The 19,666-nt window shown below is 50.1% G+C and overlaps 1 protein-coding gene across 1 annotated transcript; it reads right to left on the bottom strand.

Annotated features, from left to right (window-relative positions):
- Positions 1–2,001: 2,001 nt before the first annotated feature.
- Positions 2,002–3,718, bottom strand: LOC149329793 (uncharacterized). The gene has a single exon (XM_089559633.1). The coding sequence runs from the start codon at positions 3,571–3,573 to the stop codon at positions 2,008–2,010; it is 1,566 nt and encodes a 521-aa protein (XP_089415759.1). The 5' UTR covers positions 3,574–3,718; the 3' UTR covers positions 2,002–2,007.
- Between the last annotated feature and the right edge of the window lie 15,948 nt (positions 3,719–19,666).

Below are 19,666 nucleotides of genomic sequence, written 5' to 3'. Positions count from 1 at the left end.
AATTGTCATCGCCTTTACCCTAGCCCATGTAAAGGCCTAAATAAGGCGGATGAGCAGCTCCTTCTCCGCCTTCTCACCAATACATTGCTGTGCCCGGCAGCGCTAAAACATTTTGACCCCTCCTTTACCGGCAGCTGCCCACACTGTAGTGAAGTGTCTTCTGACACCTATCACATGGTGTGGCCTGCCCCTCCAACCCGGCCATTCCGCCCATCCCCAACCCAACCCGGGAGGACTGGGAGGCGACCCTGCTCGGCTGCCACGACTTACAGGCCCAACAAGCCTTAGTTGGGCGCGCCCGGGCGGCGGCAACCGCCACTGGGGTCCCATACTAGGGACCTCCAGCTAGTGTTTGTGAGGATCGGTTCCTTACGGGCTGATCCAAACATACCTCCTGTTGATTCTTAATAAATGTTTTCACCACCACCACCACCACCACCGTTCGAAGAATGTGGTTGTTAATGCGCTGGTGAACACGGAACCCAGATCGTTCTGCAGCTCTGATGGGAAGCCTAAACGTGCGAGAGCACAGTAAACCATCGACCACAGCAGTGAAAGTTAGCTCTTTCAGCGGCACTGCCTCAGGGAACTTAGTAACTGGGCATACCATTGTTAGCAAATACTTATTTCCCTGAGTAGTTAGCGGTAGAGGCCCGACAACGTCGATCACAACGCGTTTCAATGGCTCGGTTATAACAGGAACTAGCTGCATTGGAGCTTTGGCCTTGTCTTGCGGCTTTCCTACTCGCTAACAACTGTCGCATGAACGCACGAACTGCTCTATGTCATGGAAAGAATTAGGCCAGTAGAACCCCTGCAAGAGGCGTGCTTTGCTTTTCTTTACTCCTAGGTGACCCAACCAGCGGCTGCCATGACAGAGATTTAGATTTAGCAAGTCCTCTCTGTACCTTGTTGGCACGACCAACTGATCGAAAATTACCCCTCTCTTGTCCTGATAACGACGAATTAACAGCCCATTTGTTTTTAGCAGCGTGACATTCTTTCTGGCAACTCCTTCTCTGGCTGAACTGTGGAGTTTTTGCATTGTTTTTTCTGCCTCCTGATCCTCAGTAAACTGCTCCTTGCTTACTGAGAGCAAGCGCTCGAAATGGTTGGACGACGGTGGTAACAACGAACTAGGTTCCGCCGCCGCTCTCCCGTTTCCAACTCTCTCTCTGACGCAACCGTGGTGCCATGGTAACCTTCTAGGCCGTCAGAGCCCCTCTCTAATTGCTTTTCCACAACACGCCCCCTTGTTTGATCTGCTTCTGTTCCAAGGGGCACGTCGTACTTCAGCTGGCTTGCTAACTTTCTCGCTCTAGAGCGGTTTAGCGCGCAAACGTCTCCTTGCTCAAAGGTAGTTCCCCTCTCCCTGAGCCACATCTCAGACTTGTTAGAGAACAAATAAGGATACTCCTTGGGCAGATTCTCGGAAACAGCCGCTTCCGTAGCAAGGATATAGAACGGGCCATCAATACATACTCGGGCTAAAGGAAGACAGACCGTATCTTCCTGTACTACTTGCCTAATCCAGGTTCGTTTCCCTGTGAAATCTGTTGCAGACACATACGAGGGGGGAACTACATCCATGGTAGCCGCTGAGTCTCTGAGTACTCGGCATTTCTTTCTATTCACAGTGAATTCTCTCATGAATGGCTTAAGTAAAGCCAAGTTCTCATCCGCGTCGCTTAGATAGGAAAACACTACACGCTGATTTGGGCAACTTGAAGCAAAGTGCCCCGGTTGTTGAGCCTTAAAACATACACTTGGTGCTCCATATCTTTTCTTTCTCTTCCTTTCCTTTGCATCGTTCCGGGAATTTTCCGGCAGTCTCGCTTCCCCTTTTGGACGGTCGTCCCCTTTTACTGCTCCTGCATTCTTAAAAACCGGCTTCGCGCCTGTTTTGTCTGCTCTATGCCTAGCGGGGTACCGTTCCTTGTACGTGTTGCTTGTAGATAGAGAGAGAGAGAAACAACTTTATTTGCTCGAGCTAAATACGACGTCTGCTTAGACACCGTCGATGGGAGTGGTTCCCTCTTCACGGGACCCATATGCATCCATGGCCGCCTGGCCCCTGGAGATCAGGACGACCTGGTCTTCCGCGGCGGGGCTGGTTAGCAAAGTCTCCCATCGCTCGGTAAGGGAGGATGAGGGATGGGGTGGGGTAGTGGGGCAGGTAAGAGGCGGGGGGATTTCCTTGATGAAGTTGCATACTCCAATGACATGTTGGAGCGTGCCTAACTCAGTCTTGCAGAAATCACATTCCTTCTGGTACCTTTCCGGGTACATCTTGCGTTGAAGGTAAGGGTGCGGGAAGGATCCTGCCTGTATCTGCCTGTAGATCGCTTGCTGTTCTCTGGTAAGCGATTTGTGAGGATCGGGGTAACGTCGCCTCTCCGTCTTGTAATAGTTCGTAATTTCCTTATAACTAATAATGGACTGTGGCTCACCTTCCTCTGCCCGGTGTTCCATCTCTCGGGCGAACTGGTGGGCAAGCTCGTTGCCCTCCAGCCCAGAGTGAGTCGGTGCCCATATCAACTCAACTTTCCTTTCAGGAAAGTCGCCTTTACTTTTGAGAATTCCTAGTGCCGCAAGAGACACCCAACCCTTTCTGTAACTGTTATACGCCTTTTGCGAGTCGGTGACAATTCTTCCCACTTTGGGCTGCGCGAGTGCAAGCGCTATCGCGGCCTCTTTTGCCACCTCTGGAAAAGACGTCTCAATAGAGGCGCAGGTTACGAGCATATCCTGCGTCGTAACTGCCAGCGTGGCTTTCGATGAAAACATGGGTAACGAAGCGTCTGTGAAGAGAGTGACACCCTGTTCTACTATTTTCTCCAATGTATCCGTTAAGGCCGCTATACGAGCCGCTCTGCGGCCGTCGTTACGACCCGGCCTCATGTTTCGAGGCAGCGGTTTACTCACGATTTTATGCGCCCACAACCTTGGTAACGGTCCCGTTTCCTTCCGGTCTGCCTCTTGCCAGCCCAACCTGGCAAGAACGCGACTTCCCGCCGAAGTTTGACTGAGCCGGACTCGTTGATTAGACAGATGAGCTTCTATTAACTCTTCAACGTCGTTGTGCTTGGCCATGCCGAGAAGCTTGTCGGTCGAAGAATACGTCGGTATGCCCAGCGCCATCTTGGTTGCCTTGCGTATAATGATGTTCAACTCGTCCCTGTCTTTCTTGAGTAACTTCAGGTACGGCGCCGCGTAAACGATGCGCGACGTCACGAAGGCCTGGACGAGCGTCAGTGCATCGTCCTCCTTGAATCCTCTTTTTCTGTTCGTTACTCTTCTGATCATGTGCGAAATTTGTTCCGTTGAAGCCTTGATCTTGGCGAGCGACGCCCCCGCCTTGCCGTTGTTCTGGAAGATGACACCCAGAATACGTGCTTGCGTGGTTGGCGTTATGTTCGTGCCGTCGATGGTGATACGCACGTTTTCTTGGTCTCCTTTCTTTCTTCTTGGTTTGATGACGAGTAACTCCGACTTCTGGGGCGAGCAACTGAGGTCGCACGATTGAGCGAACTCGTGCACGGTCTTTGCCACTCTCTGAAGGGTCTCCTCCATCCAACTCTCCGACCCTGCCCTCGACGTCCACACTGTGATATAGTCTGCGTAAAGAGCGTGTACTGTGCCCTCTATGTCTTGAAGCAAAGTCGGAAGAGGGAGGAGAGCCAGGTTGAAGAGAAGCGGCGAAAGAAGTGACCCTTGCGGGGTGCCTCTGTATCCCAGGGCTATTGCTTTCGACTTCTCTTCTCCAATTTTGATTGTTGCCGTTCTGTTGCTTAAGAAATCCTGCCCATACTTGAAGGTGCGCTTTCCGCACCCCGTTTGGCGCAAGGTACGGAGGATACTTTCGTGTGTAACGTTATCGAAGGCCCCCTGAAGATCGAGCGCCAGGATAGCTCTTGGCGTACGAGGCTTCGCTTGCTAGATAACTAGCTCGTGTAGTTGCATCAAGACGTCTTGCGTGCTCAGGTGCCTTCGGAATCCGTACATAGTCGGTGGCATCTGATCAGTGACGTCCAAATGTTTCTGTAGTCTTTTGAAAACCATACGCTCGACCACCTTCCCCACACACGACGTGAGGGAGATGGGGCGCAGGTTGTCGCCGTGGGGTGGTTCCCCCGGCTTGGGAATGAAACGTATACCTACGCTTCTTTCCATTCTTTTGGTAACGAACCCTTCTCCTAGGACGCGTTGGCGAGGTTTAGCAGTTCAGCTCGGGTTTTGTCGCTCATATTTTTTAGCATCTTGTATGTAATGCCGTCAATGCCCGGTGCGCTGCCTTGATTACTTTCATCGATGGCCGCAACCAGCTCCAGATCGGTGAAGGCTTCGTCCATCTCGTCGTTGCTCCCCTTCATACTCGGGAGTCGGGTTACCGCTCTTCTCGGTCTTGAAGTATTGTGAGTTCACGAATGAGCTTCTGCCCGTCCCCGTCGTAACTGTAGATCGTTCTTGCGAGGTCTTGAGCCCATGCGCTCTTGCTTTTCAACGGATCTATGAGGTGCCGCAACAGCTTCCAGGTCTTCTTTGTAGACAGTGCGCCTTGCAGGTCGTCACAGAGCTTCATCCAATTTTCTCGGCATAGCTGCTCCGCATACTCGGCCGCCTGCTTGTTGAGCGTATGTATACGTCTGCGAAGCTTCTTGTTATGTCTTTGTGTCTTCCACCTGCGAGTAAAACCGTGGCTGGCCGCCCACATGTGGCTAAGCCTGCTGTCTGCGAAGGGAACTTTTGTAGTCGTAGTAATCTTCTGCGTAAAGTTCTTTACAAACTCGCGTTGCTTTTTGGCCCACGCCTCATACGTCTTGGTGTCTTGGTCCTCGTCCTCGCCTTCACTAGCTGCGCTTCTACGTAACCGGTCCCAGTCTGTGATGTTGGCTTGACCCAGTTTCGCCTTGATGTCGGTCCCCCCGAGGGTTACACAAATGATGTCGTGATCTGAGCCAAGATTTTCCCCCGTGGTACGCCAAGTAACGTCGAGGTTCCCCCGAATTAACGTCAGATCAGGAGTGGTGTCTCTGACCGTGCTAGTGCCTGTCCTGGTCGGTACGCCCGGTTCATTAAGCACCTGCATGTCGTGATCCTCTATAGCTTTTACCAATTGGTTTCCCCTTTTCGACGAATATTTGTAACCCCACATCGTGTGGGCCGCGTTGAAATCTCCTAGCACTAAAAGCGGTCTTGTTCTCGCTTCTTTAATGCATTCCAATATGGTGCCTTGAAAGTCAATGACCCTGCAGGACGGTCGACAATACGCATTCAGAACGAAAATGTTCTTCTCACCCCCCACTCTTCTGCTGTGAATTTCGATAAATGTATGTTCGCAGCCTCGCTGAGCGGTCACGTGCTGTGTGGCCGCCACGTTGCTGCGGACGAAGATCGCAGTACCCTTTTCGCAGCGGTCCGTATACATAATGTATCCCGCGAGCTTGGCCCGGCCGTTGGTCTCTTGTAACGCTATGATTTCCGGTCTCTGGTCCAATCTATCGATGTAAAGTTGTAACTCCCCTATCTTGTTTCTAATACTCCTACAATTTCATTGAAGTAACGTCGCAGTCTCTGTCTGCTTTCCTTTAGTCTTCATCATTGTGTACTTTTTTGAGCGGTAGAATTGCGCACGGAACCAACTTTTCGCGGCCTGCCCCTTAGAATAAGTCGTGGTGACTTCATCTTCGCAACCGTGAGATGCTTATTTTTTGCATCCAACGTCATGACTCTAACGGAGAGTTGGCTGCATTTGGCCTCCACATTATCCATTCTAACTGTTAGACTGTTCACTTGCGCAGACATGTGAGAAACTTGGCTGGAGATATGCGTAAGCATGCTCATGACCGACTCTATTGTCGGAGGAACAGCGGCCTCGACCTTCCCTTCCTCTATGGCAACAGCAGCCGTTTCTGTCGGTGGAGCTTGCGTCACAGACTGCGTCAACGCCGGCGGCGTGGTTGGCTCCGTCGCTGCCGGAACAGTGCTGGTGGTGTCTTTCTTGGGTACTTTCCTTTAAGTACACTGACATCAGTATCACTGTTCGTTGTTCTACTGAGCGTCTCGATGCGCTCTATCATTGCCTGAATCTGATCGTTTCGGCTCTTGATTTGATTATTCTGCCTCTCTATCATCTCTTTGAGTTCCAGACAATGTCTACACTCGTTGTCTTTGGAAGGGTGGGAGGAGCGGAGGGGAGGGAAATTGCTATTGTCGAGAGCGACAGGAGACGCCGCTGCCCAGCCCACCTGTTTCTCGGCGCCGTTGCTCCGCTGGGTCTTCGACTTGGACCGCGAACGAGATTCGCGCCTGCGAGCCCCAGCTGCCGACGGTGACCTGGTATCGCTCTTGCTTCTCCCTCGCCTTGTGTGGGAGCGGCTGCGACGCCCGTCCGGCGCCTGCCACGCTGGCCCCCTCGGTTGCTGGTGGTGGTGCTGCTGCTGCCGCCGCTGCTGCTGCTGCTGCTGCTGCTGCTGCTGCTGCTGCTGCTGCTGCTGCTGCTGCTGCTGCTGCTGCTGCTGCTGCTGCGGCACCTCTTCTCGTTTCTGACGTTCCCAACGCCGTTTTCGAACGACGTATGGTGTCCTGAATCTCGCTTTACACTCCTTGTCCGCGGTGAGGTGGTTGCCCCCGCAGAGGCTGCACTTGAGGTTACTGCAAACGTGGCGTTCTTCGGGATTCTTCATGCCGCAACCACGATATATCTTGTCTTCGGGGTTAGGACAAACGTCCATCCGGTGACCGAGGCGACCACACCGGTAGCACATATCGATCTGCTTGCGATACAGCGAACATTCGACCAGCAGGTTGCCGTATCTGACGTATTTCGGGACCTTGTCGCCGTTGAATGCGATTACCACCGTTGTCGTCTTGCCGATGCGGTTGGCTTGCAGAGCAGTGGGATTATACTGTTGAACGATATAGTCGTTGATTTCTTGAATAGTGTCCGTCATCGTAACACCCCTGATGACGCCCTTAGCGGTGCCGTGGGGGGCGGTCTCGTAGCGCTTACATGGTGTGCCGTGCCGCTGATAGTGAGGCTTCTGACTGCCGAGTAGCGGTCGGCGTTATCTCGGTTAGGCGTACTGATAACCACTATGTTTTGCTGTTTGTTCGGGCAGATAACATCTTGCGTCACCTCCTCCCCACTCACCTTCGCAGCTGCGATGATGGCTCGGCTGATCTCGATTCTAGATACTTCCCCAAGGTTCAGGCCTCCCCTGGGACGCATGACGATCTTGATATCTTGCCTCGGCAACACAGGCATCCTCGCTGCCTTGAGTAGCTTGCTCTTGAAATTTTTCTGCTGCAGGCGACGATACCCGGCAGCCGCCGGCCCCCCGTTCAGCGGCGTTAGACTTAGCTTGCTGTCTTGCTCCTGGGTCTTCTTTCCGGCGACGCGCAAGCCAAACTCCTCGGAAACTTCCTCCGGCGTGATATCTTCACCCTCCACTTCGACATGCATAGCGGACGCCATTTTCTTGAAACAGTTCGCCTCTAGGGCCTTTATGAGGTCGATGACCGCGCCGGAGCACGCCTAAGCACGGGCGCTAGGCCCTGCTATCTTTAAGCTTAGCTCGCAGCGACACGGTGCTCGTAGAAGAACCCTTCAAAATTGGAAAAAAACGGTTTCCCACCTCAAATTTTGGTTTCCACACGGTCCTTGTAACGTCACGGATGCCGTTGTGTGAGAACTTGCTTGAGTTGGGGTGAATGGCTACTTTCAAGCAACACGCGGCGTTACGCATACTCTTCCGCGAGTTCAGCAGCCTTCTGAACACTGTTTACCTAGGTTCCGTCGAGAACCCACAAACGCATTTGATCCGGAATTGTGTCACAAAACTGATCTAGACACACGCACTCCACGATTTTTACTGCGTCCCCGTGAACACTTGCGCTCTTTAACCACTCCACGAAGTTTGTTTCCAAGTTATAACCCAACTCGAGGTAAGATTCTTCTGTAGACTTAATGCCTTTTCTGAAACGCTGGCGAAAAGCCTCGGCAGACAGGCGGTACTTTTTTAGAAGGCTTGCCTTCACGGTCTCATGGTCCTCCGATTCTTCCGCATTCAGTCTCCCGATCGCGTCCGCTACCTTACACGGCAACAGAGTCAACAGTGGCTGTGGCCACCCATCGTTCTCAAGAATGCTTTTTCGGCATGCCATTTCGAAGTTCCCCAAAAAAATAACAATGTCCTTGCCTAGGTGGAAGGGTTGCATGAAATCTTTGATTTTGATTGCTTGCCTCCCTCCTGAGCTGGAGAACGGTGGCTGAGTGACGCCGGCTTCGGCTCTCTTCGAATCCTCGTCCAGTTTCCTTAGATCAATTGCCTACTATCGGCGTGCTGACTCGAGCTCCTTCTCCCGAAGCTGAAGCTCGCGATCGCGTTGCTTCAGTTCCAGCTCGCGCTGTTCCTTCTCAGCCGCTTTCCTTTCCCCTTCAGCCGCTTTCCTTTCCTTAATCAATTCCCAGCATTCGCTAAGCTCTCCATCATCCGCTCCGCAAGATATTACTGCCTCTATGATGGGCGGTTTCTGCACGACCTTCAAAAATTAAACCCATAATTCTTTGCTGATCAAAATTAGATCCGGCGTTTGCAAAGCTTTCAGGTCCATGACGGGCTCTGACACTCGACCGATCCCGTATTCTTAGCAATGCGTACAACAATCAGTAGTCACACCACTGCCAATGAAAGCCTGCCAGCATTGACGGTAAAATTCAAAAGTCTGGAAAAATACCTCAGGGAAGAAAGATCGGACAATCACAGAGCCGCCATCATGGGGTCCACCGACGTGGGAGCTCTTGCAACTGCCAGTGCTGCTAGGCGATGCGAAGAGCTGACTTCTATCACAGCGCTGACATCCATTTGTTGAGACGCGGGTCCACAGTTGTCGTCGGGACGTGGGTCCGCTGTTGGCGACCGGCAGGAGCAATAACGAGACGGGGGAATTGAATAGGAGCAGCATGAAAAAGATATATGTATGTATTCACATATTTGCAAGCAGCAGCAAAAAGCACCGAAGAGAAGTTTGTTAGGACCCAGAAGCATAAAAGGGACAGCCATCACTCTACAAAACAGAAAAAACACATTACGGCGACAGATGTCGCCCGATGCGCACACATACAATCACAAGCAGCGAAATGTTTTGAAGAGAAGTTTATGGGACTCATTATTCATACAAAGGGACCATAGTCCCTCCCAAAGACAAAAATAACAAGGCAGCGACTAGTGTCGCTCGGTACAAACAAGCTATGAAACAAGTACACGACGACGACTGCTGTCGCCGTTCACACAAAATCATTCACAGCACAGAATGTTCAAAGGGTTCATAATGTCCAGGCATCGCGGCGGGAAGCACGCTCACTAAATACGATGAACGCGCAACGACACCGCGCACCACATACGCAATACGGCAGCAGCCGCACCGTCACACGGGCCCCGCTGGCGGCGATGAAGCGGGTGCTCCACCGCCGCAGGAACTCGTCTTCTGGGAGGGTCAGATGATCTAAACACGCCTGTTGAAACAGGCGCTACCGAACCCTCTGCAGCATGGGGAACATGGCGCGTTGAGGCCGTCCCTGCAAGGAAGCGACGCCTCTCTGGCGCCACAAAACAAACGCCGCGATGCACAGCAAGAGCCGCACAAATGCGTCGCGCAGCCTGGTGTGCGAGTCGAGGCTAACAAAAAACATGCGCGACATCAGCCGCCAAAAAGTGCGCGCTACGACGCACTCAAAAAGCGCGTGTTCGAGGGTCTCGGTCGCACCGCACTGGGGACACCGAGAACAAGGAGCGATGCCCCACGCGGCGATGCGGACCCCTGTTGGGAGGACTCTCCAGCCTCGCAGCCAGCCGAAGTCGCGGACGTCTGGTGGTATCCAGTGCGACGTCAAGTCTCGCCACCGTACCCGCCTGCTCCGCTCTAGCTGTTCAGGTGTAGCCTCCTGGATGGCAAGGAGCTCGCAAACGCGAGAGGCCTGCGTCTGAGAGACGTCGACCTCGGGCAGGGTGGCGGTGAGAGACTCGGCCGTCCGACAGGCATACCGGAAGAACGCCGGCTGCTGTTCGGCTGAAGGACCTGTCACCAAAAAAGAGGCGCCGCGAAGTCCCGAGAAGGTAGGCGAGGAGCCCTCTTCCCGGGTAGTCGGTGGCGTTGACCAGGTCGCGGACGCCTCGAACAACAAGCACGCTGCACATTGTGCGCAGGTTGGGCAGGCTGAACCCGCCCATGCGCGTGGGAAGACGGAGGAGCGCGCGAGCGACGGTCTCCGTTTTTCCCGCCCACAAAAAACTGCCACAGAGAGTTTCCAAGCGGCGCGTAAAGGTGCGCGGCGGACGGACAAGCGACGCGAGCTATATAATAGAGCAGCGCGCACACCGATGACCTGATGATAAACGCGCGTTCCGACAGCGACAGGCGGTAACACGCTGCTACTGTCAGGCGTCGCTCAGCGGTCGCTCTCAACTCGGTCCACGAGTCGCGGGCTACCTCCCCCGAGGAGAGAAACACGAGTCCTAGCACCTTACAAGCCGGGACCCACTCCACCTTGCCCAGCAGGTCCGACGCGAAGGCCCCGAAACGCAGCCTTGCTCTTGCCTCTGTTGAGGAGGGCGCCGGATAGCTCGCTCTAACTGGAAAAAAGCCGTACAAACGCTACGAAGCTGTCCTCGTGCCTCAGAAACAAGGACACGTCGTCAGCGTACGCGGACAGATTCACCTGACCCTGGCCAGGCAAAGGGAAACCGCGAATCGACGGAGACTCTGCTACGCGACGCAAGAGCGGGTCTAAACATAACGCGAAGAGCACAGGTGACAGGGGACAACCCTGGAGAATACCGCGCTCTATCCCGAAACGTGCGGTCAACGCCCTGTTGAAGAGCAAGCAAGCTGTAAGATCAGAGTACAGCCACTCCAACCGCTCTACGAACTCCGGCGGAAAGCCGAAAGCCCCGAGAGCTCCAAAAAGGTATCGGTGCTCGACCCGATCGAAGGCTTTAGCCTGATCGAGAGAGACGAAACAACCCGGAATTCCTGTCCTCGAGGTGTACGTGAACAAGTCACGCGTTAGTGCGAGAGACGAGAACACCGAACGTCCGGGCAAGCTGCAGGTCTGCGCAGGGCTTACGAGCACCGATAAAGCCTTACTCAACCTTTTAGCCAGCTGTGTTGCCACGATTTTGTAGTCTGCGTTTAGCAGAGTGAGCGGGCACTCTACGTGCCGAGATAGATCACAGCAGTGAATGATACGAACAGAGATGGGAGTCCTTAAATAGAGTTGGCACAGACTCCCGCCTTTTTTCGTCCAATCAGGAGCGTCCTGGTGGCTGGTTGGCTTGGCAGGCTTGAACGCCATCCTTGGGAGCGTCCCGGTAGCTGTCCGGCCCGAACGCACAACGCGCTCCACGACGACGAGAGACGCAGGCCAGGACGCTTCTCTTGGGAGCGTCCCGGTAGATGACCGGCCCGAACACGCAACACGCTCCATGAAGACGACGCGCAGGCTCGGAGAGACGCAGGCCTGGACGCCATCCTTCGGAGCGTTCCGGTGTTGGAAATATCGCGTTCAGAACAGGAGGCGCTCAATAGCGACTTTTCTTTGATGGTTTAGGTTTGGTTTCTGGGGTTTAACGTCCCAAAGCGACTCAGGGAATCCCGGAAACGAGGCCGCCAGCCTTTTAGCCCGAGGTTCTCTAAACCGCGCTCAGGTGGCCTCGGATCGGGGATTCACGAAGAGCGCATACACTCATTCAGTGAGCTGACCCAGGCATACAGAGCCTCCGCCAACCCTACCCCCGCCCCACCCCACCCTGGATAATAAACACGCAACACTCCGGCGCAGACTACAGACACACACTCTCCCCTCACCCCTTAACCTAGCCCACTATCATCCCTCCTTCCCCACTCCGGCATGCGCCCTATGCCCAGAACCCTTCGCATCTTCCCTCCACATCCTTTCCCTCTGCCCGGCGGACCCTCCCCCGCGAGACCTAGAGAACCTCAAGACCTGGGAGAACTGGGAGACCCTGCTGCGCTCGGAGGGCCCGGCCGTGCTGACCATCGCCACGGGCCGTGCTGCCAGTGTTATGGACCTTAGGAACATAAACACTTGAGTGCAGTGGGGTCGTGCGGGGACCCAGGGGCGTGGCCCGAATTCCTGTTGAAATAAAGTTTTTCTACCTCTCAATCAGGCTATGAGAGACGCCGTAGTCAAAGGCTCCGGAAATTTCGACCACCTGGGGTTCTTTAACGGGCACTGACATCGCATAGCACGCGGGCCTCTAGATTTTCGCCTCTATAGAAATTTGACCGCCACGGCCGGGATCGAACCCGCATCTTTCGGGTCAGTAGCCGAACACCGTAGCAACTGAGCCACCACGGCGGACTTTTCTTCTTTGAGCTGCAGAGTGGAGACTCTGTACATATACTGAGGGCAGGATTCCCTTTGTGCGTTTGTTATTGTTGGTGGTAGTTTGGATGCGCCAGGATTCGAGTAATTTTTTTCGGCATGGTATCACCCTAGAGCACAAAATCCTTGCTTTGCAGGCCCGAGAAAAAGGATAACGAGAGGCATCAAGCATGGCTAAAGCCGGTCAACTATTGCTCCTTGCCTATGTCCTCAGCTAGGCGGTAGCACAGGGAATATAAATACTCGCTTCGGCTGTAGCAGGGCTTGATCGATAAAAAAAATTCTGTCTTCTTCACACCGTAGGTATCTGCGATGCTGCATTAGCCACAGTAAGCCAGGCGCCTCGCGCTGAAACAGACACGCGACAACCGGTTTTAACTACACATCGCACCCCAAATTGTTCCTAATTACGGTAGGAATCGTCTTTATTCGTTGTAACTTTTACCGAGAAGAACAAATAGACAACGGCTTACGATCTGGGAACTCACGGAGTGCGTATATTTAAGTTGCTCCTGTTTATCTCTTGGCTGCGATACTTTTTTGTCATATGCATGGTGTAACAACCAGGCTAGACGTCTAGTTCAGGGACAAAAATAAACTCTCAGGAAATGTGGCAAAACTTTGAAGAGGCCGAAAATATTTCTTCTAAGTTCGCCGCTTTCCTTGAACAGCATTAGCCTCCCCTTTTTTTTTAACTGTTCCGTTGCATCCGGAGTTTTGGTTGTCTCTCCTTACCAGGTGGGGTGAATAATGAAAAGCCGTAGTGTGTAAAATTCAATAAAAAAATTCTATACCTCTTCGCTCATGGTAAGAATTATTACAATGCTGAGCCCTTTGCTAGCTGCGAAGTGCCACTGCAGTAGCCTCCTCTAACTGTGCTAAAAATGAAAATATGGCCATTATAGCCTGTACTGATATCGCATTCTATGCTATGTTTCCCCGCGCTATAACAACGCCCACATGTATAAGTAGTGGAAAGGGTAGTGTAGAGATTGCGGAGATGTAATGCAACGTACAGCATGCAACACCTTGGTATTTCTGAAGCCAACAACAGTGCTTAACAGGAGTTAAGTGCTTCCAATAAAAACTACCAAGACTAATGTAGGATTTCATTTTTGAAACAGCGCAACAAAGACGGGATGTGGAAACTGAGGGGTAAAGACAAACAGGTGCTGACTAACAACTGGGTTTATTGAAAAAAAAACACACAAATATATAGACAGAGTTAGGAAAGATTAATCGCCACCATAGTCAACTCATGCGACATGTGACGCCAGATACCCAATCTCCTTTTCGGAAAGGGCGACCAATGGGCAACTAATGCACGTTGCGCCCTTCTCACGTATAAGACAAGCTTCAATAACTTCTCGCGTCATCTTATCACTATGGCGGAACACGATGTTGGTGTTCTTATAGTCGGGGGTACATTTGCATTTCTTCCAACGGAATGCACATTTAGCAAGAGGGTCTCCTTCTGATTTTCTTTTTTCGTAATATTTTTCATGTTTACATTTGCACTTTCTCCAGTGGACCGCCACGTGTGACAGGGGGTCTTTTTTTCTGGTGTTCTCATGTTCCAAGAGTCGCTTGTTGATGCATCTTCCTGTTTGGCCAATACATGTGGCGCCACACGAGAAGAGAATTTGGTATACTACCCCTACCTCACAAGGTACATAAGGGGAAACATGGCGCATCTGACAAGCCCTTTTGTTTCCCTCCTGCCTCTGCCTTACCTGTTTGCACATCCTGCTTAATTTCTTCGGGGCAGAAAACACGACGTCAACGCCATATCTGCCTGTCACTTTTATGAGCCCATGGGACATGCTGTGCGCATATGGAACCACTGCCGATCTTTTGTTTTTATTTTCATTTCTTGCACTCGGCCGAGCCCCATATTTACCTGCCTAAGCAATTTCTCCGCTGCCCTTGAAATGAGGTGAGACGGATAACCATTCGCGCATAATCTGTTTGATTGAGCTGCAATGCTCTCCCCAATCATTTCATGGCAGGACTTCATGAGTGAAGATTGCAGGCAAGACAGAATAATGCCTTCTTTTATAAGCTTGGAATGACCTGATCGGAAGGTTTAACAAGGGCTTAGCCGATCTTGGCCGAGAACACCAGCACACGTGCTTGTCTCGGGAAAACAAAACCCAAACTTGTTAAACTTGCGGTCAGGTCATTCCAAGCTTATAAAAGAAGGCATTATCCTGTCTTGCCTGCAATCTTCACTCAAGAAGTCCTGCCATGAAATGATTGGGGAGAGCATTGCAGCCCAGTAAAACAGATTATGCGCGAATGGCTATCTGGCTCACCTCATTTCAAGGGCAGCGGAGAAATTGCTTAGGCAGGTGAAGTATGGGGTTCGGCCGTGTGCAAGAAATGAAATAAAAACAAAAGACCGGCAGTGGTTCCATATGCACACAACATGTCCCATGGGCTCAAAAAAGTGGCAGGCAGATATGGCGTTGACGTCGTGTTTTATGCCCGGAAGAAATTAAGCAGGATGTGCAAACAGGTAAGGCAGAGGCAGGAGGGAAACAAAAGGGCTTGTCAGATGCGCCATGTTTCCCCTTATGTACCTTGCGAGGTAGGGGTAGTATACCAAATTCCCTTCTCGTGTGGCGCCACATATATTGGCCAAACAGGAAGATGCATCAACAAGCGACTCATGGAACATGAGAACACCAGAAAAAAAGACCCTCTGTCACACGTGGCGGTCCACTGCAGCAAGTGCAAATGTAAACATGAAAAAGTTTACGAAAAAAGAAAATCAGAAGGAGACCCTCTCGCTAAAAGTCCATTCCGTTGCAAGAAATGCAAATGTACCCCCGACTATAAGAACACCAACATCGTGTTCCGCCATAGCGATAAGATGACGCGAGAAGTTATTGAAGCTTTTCTGATACGTGAGAAGGGCGCAACGTGCATTAGTTGCCCATCGGTCGCCCTTTCCGAAAAGAAGATTGGGTATCTGGCGTCACATGTGGCATGAGTTGACTATGGTGGCGATTAATCCTTCCTAACTCTGTCTATATATTTGTGTGTTTTTCTTTTCAATAAACCCAGTTTTCAGTCAGCGCCTGTTTGTCTTTACCCCTCAGTTTCCACGTCCCGTCTTTGTGGCGCTGTTTCAAAAATGAATACGTACCAACTTGCCCAAATTTCTGCTTTACTAATGTAGGAATCCTACCGCGCGGAAATCTGATAATACGTTTGAAGGTACTACCGCAATGTAGTTGAAAACTGTCATGAGAGGCTTTTTTATTTTGTCAGTATCCGCAATTAAATTATTCGTCCACTTCCTATATGTTTACTCATATTCAACGCTTCTGGATTGCTTAAAATTCAAAGAATTATATACACTCCCTACAGGCGAGAACCCACGGGTCTAATCACAAAAATACCAGCATACAAATACCAGTGCTAGCATCTTAATCGCAAATTACCAGCATGTCGTAAAGGAAACCGAAGTACATGCGCTTGGAGACTTTGAGAAGTGTTTTGCTTTTGCTGTCAGGTTTCGCCCCGAAATAAACACAATACCTTCTCGCAAATGTAGCATCTGTTTTTTCGCGGAAGTTTGCAAAGCTTGTACCGGGAATTAAACCTCTCGTTCCCACTCGACCTTTACGTTCTGTGCAACAGATGGTATGTGCTCGCACACTGACAGCTGCAAGGATGAAACACCATGCTGGCTGTATGAGCAACAACGCCTCTGGAGTTTTCCAAGAATGCACGCTCCGTGGAGCTCCTTACCCCTTCTCACGTATTTCCATGACGAATGACCCGCACGCACAAATGTAGTATTTTGGGACAAGAAATTTGCGTTATGTTTAAATAAGCCCTCAAAGACGCGGTTAACAATCCCTTGGGCATAAATTTTAAATAAGTCTTGCTTGTATTTTCTTTTCTGACGCAAGGAATTCCAAGTTGACTATTCTCTAACTTCCTTGCCAAGTTTCTGTGATGTGACTTGAGCTTGTACAGTGACAAATGACATGCATTTAAACAAAGCTCGCCAACCTAAATGCTACTGCTCAGCAAAGCTAAGAGTGCAGATCATGTCGGCGCATTTCTGTTTTCTTCTTGCATGCATTCCGCAAACAGAAAAAAGCAAAACACAGAGGTAACTGTCTTACTCTATTTCGCCAGATGTTTCAAATAAGTAGCGTTTCATAGCAGTGCGCAGTTCGCAAGACTAAACATCTTCTGTACCTCAGGTCCTCAGTGGTCCCGTTTAGTGATGAAATCAGAGCAGGTGTTCACGATTAATTTCGGGCTCGTACTTTGAAGAGCCGAGTAACACTGTATTTCAGTTATCGTGGCTTTTAGCCAAGGCTGGCATGCAGAGGCTTACGCCGACGCTAGCGTATTACGATGTAACTATGGTACGTCAAGGTGAATCTCTTCGCAGTCTAGGGAAAGTTAAGCACTCCAGATTATACGTTTAAAAGAAAACATGCGACCGAGATCTGTCTATTTGGGAGAGGAAATTAATTTAACTAAGAGAAAAACGCCAACCAAAAATTATATAACAGGACGTTTCAGGACCTACTCTGTTGCATGATGAGGTGTGACTGCGGGCGATTTGCAGCTTGCCTTTCTAAGCCCCCATTCCGTCAGTTGTCGAGCCACTGATCATAGACCATGAATGTAAGAGGGTGATGGGTTTCGGGCCAGCAGCTAACAGACCGCCACGTCTGCTGAATCATAGCAAAAAATTGTGGACAAAAGCATTTCTCATTTTGTATATAATCTAAGATTTCACTCTAACAATCATCACTTTCTCAGACCACCCGACGGAAATCTTGCATTTTTTTCTATGGGCGTTTTTCCTGCCTTCAAAACCGTTCCTTATTGGTTTTCTAGGGAAGTTTTAACTGCTCGATGCGAGTGATGAAAACACTTTAAAAGAGATTATGCTATATATCAGAAGAGTGGGCCATTTATTTATTTATTTATACAGAATACCCCTAAAGGCCCTCGAGAGGGTATTACATAGGGGGGCGGGGGGGGGGGGGGGGGGCACAGGCAATTGAACAGAATAAAACAGAACCACAAATATAAAACAAACAACAAAAGCACAAATAAGACACTTTGCATGACATAAGTAAGCAAGAGAATCAAAAGAATGGCAGCGCGGCAAAGAACGAAGATTACTGCAGTATTAAAATTATACAAACAGAACACTAATGCAATGAATCATTTTAGTAACATACCCTGCAAGAAAGGAAGTCATGAACAAATAAAATAACAATGTATGCGAAGAGTTAAGCAGTAGTTATTGAAGATATAAGTTTGAAATATTTATCAGGATCAGTGGTGGTTGCGATATGTGAAGGCAGAGAGTTCCAGTCAGATATTGTGCGTGGTAAGAATGAATGCGCATAGTTAAATGTTCTGCACGTGAAACGCCTAACTTTAAAAGGATGATCGCGGCGGTCAAAAATCGATGGAGGCAAAGAAAAAAAGTCGTTATGAAGTGATGGATGATGATAAAGTTTATGAAAAAGTGATAGTCGTGCAATTTTGCGGCGGAGACATAAATCCTGGAGACCTGCGCGTTTCTTTAAGGCTGTGATGCTGGTGTTACGTGAATAGTCGGAGTAAATAAAACAAACGGCGTGGTTCTGCAATGATTCAATGTTATTTATTAGGTAAGATTGGTAAGGGTCCCAAATAGTCGAGGCATATTCAATTTTAGGTCGAATTAGAGTGGTATAGGCATGGGCACGGAGGTGAGGAGGAGCATGCTTTAGGTTATGTTTTAAGAGACCTAATGACCGATTAGCGGATGCAAGCATAAGGTTTATATGGTGGTTCCATATTAACCTTCCATATTTCCGTAACAGTATGCTACAATTTTCCGGCTTTCAAAATTTTTGTCTGAGAATGTTGGAGATGATGCCAAGACTCAAGCTAGCGTTGCTGCGTGGGCAGGGCTGAGTGTTGAGCACAATGGTTCTCTCGAAGTCAGTCTCGAAGCCACATGCCTCGCAGTGGTCGGCCACTGCGTTTCGATCCCTGATCATTTTTTTACCCTATGCTTTGTGCGTCTTCCTTGAAGCACCCTAGTAGTCCCTGAAGCGGCTTGTCAATTTATTTTGGTTGGCGTCATTGCCTCAGTTAAATTAAATATTCTAGATTATGACTTGAGATTGCGACCCAACAGCTGCCATTGAGCCTTGGCTCGGAGGCTTACGACCATATGTGGCGAACGCCGTCGAAGCACTCAGCGAGAAAATTTCTTCGCACAGCAGCCGACGCTGCAAAGGAAAAATACGACTTGGCCCTAAATACCGCTGAATATACATGAAGTTAGGGATTATTATCTTCATGTAAAACGAGTTGAAAGCGTTGTACTTGCTTTTTTGTATCTTATATCGAGCATAGCTTCGAAGTTCAGATTTTAGAGCCTCTCGGCAAAAATTGATTTCTTGGATAAACCGGGCTGCTGACTTCAGCCGTGGATTCTTAAAGAAGCCTCTGGAATGAAGATTAAGGCATGTTGTCTCAGCTGACGCCATCAGAAAGAATATATTCGCAGAAAACCGCCATATGTGGGACGGATAAAAGAAGAGTGTTTGCAACTGTGGGAGGCTTCAAGCAAGTCAACAACTTACCTCGTCAGGAATTAAAAGCAAAACGCGCCGCACATAATAAACCCATTTCATTCATCATCATCATCAGCCTAACTACGCCCTCTTCAAGGCAAAGGCCTCTCCCATGTCTCTCCAATTAATCCTGTTCTCTTCCAGTTGCAGCCACCGTACCCCCGCAAACTTATTAATTTCATCCGCGCACCTAACTTCTTGCCACCTCCTCCTACGCTTGCCTTCTCATGGAATCCAATCCATTACCCTTAAGGACCAGCGCTTATCTTACCATTGCGTTACATGCCCTGCCTCATGCGATTATGCGAAGGGAAAAATCAACAACTGCAGTCTTTCAGCCTTTATACGACGAATCCGGCTTGGACGAGAATATGAACATGAAAACGTACACTTGGTGTGAAAACGAGATTACGTTTATACTTAGCTCACCTCCTGAAATAGCGTAGCAATCTAGCCGGTATAACATTGCAGCGGTAAGAATAGTACCTTTTACTTGTCAGGAAATCTGCCTTTAATGGCATTGAGTTCATCTTCGTCTGAATACTGTTGTTGTGATCCTTGGCTTAGCTTTTGTCTGCCCTCTCCAAGAGAGGCGACCGATTATTGAACGGTTATTATTTGTTTATTTCTCGGATAAACG

The sequence above is a fragment of the Amblyomma mixtum genome, chromosome 9 (assembly GCF_055824585.1).
Source record: "Amblyomma mixtum isolate Tamu chromosome 9, ASM5582458v1, whole genome shotgun sequence".
In the NCBI taxonomy this organism is placed as follows: domain Eukaryota; kingdom Metazoa; phylum Arthropoda; class Arachnida; order Ixodida; family Ixodidae; genus Amblyomma; species Amblyomma mixtum.
The sequence above is the reverse complement of the archived record's forward strand: the minus strand, read 5'-3'. Positions and strand labels throughout refer to the sequence as shown.

What these genes read in the sequence shown, in the direction of transcription:
- LOC149329793 (XM_089559633.1), bottom strand. Translation starts at nt 3,573, where the DNA reads ATGGAGGAGACCCTTCAGAGAGTGGCAAAGACCGTGCACGAGTTCGCT.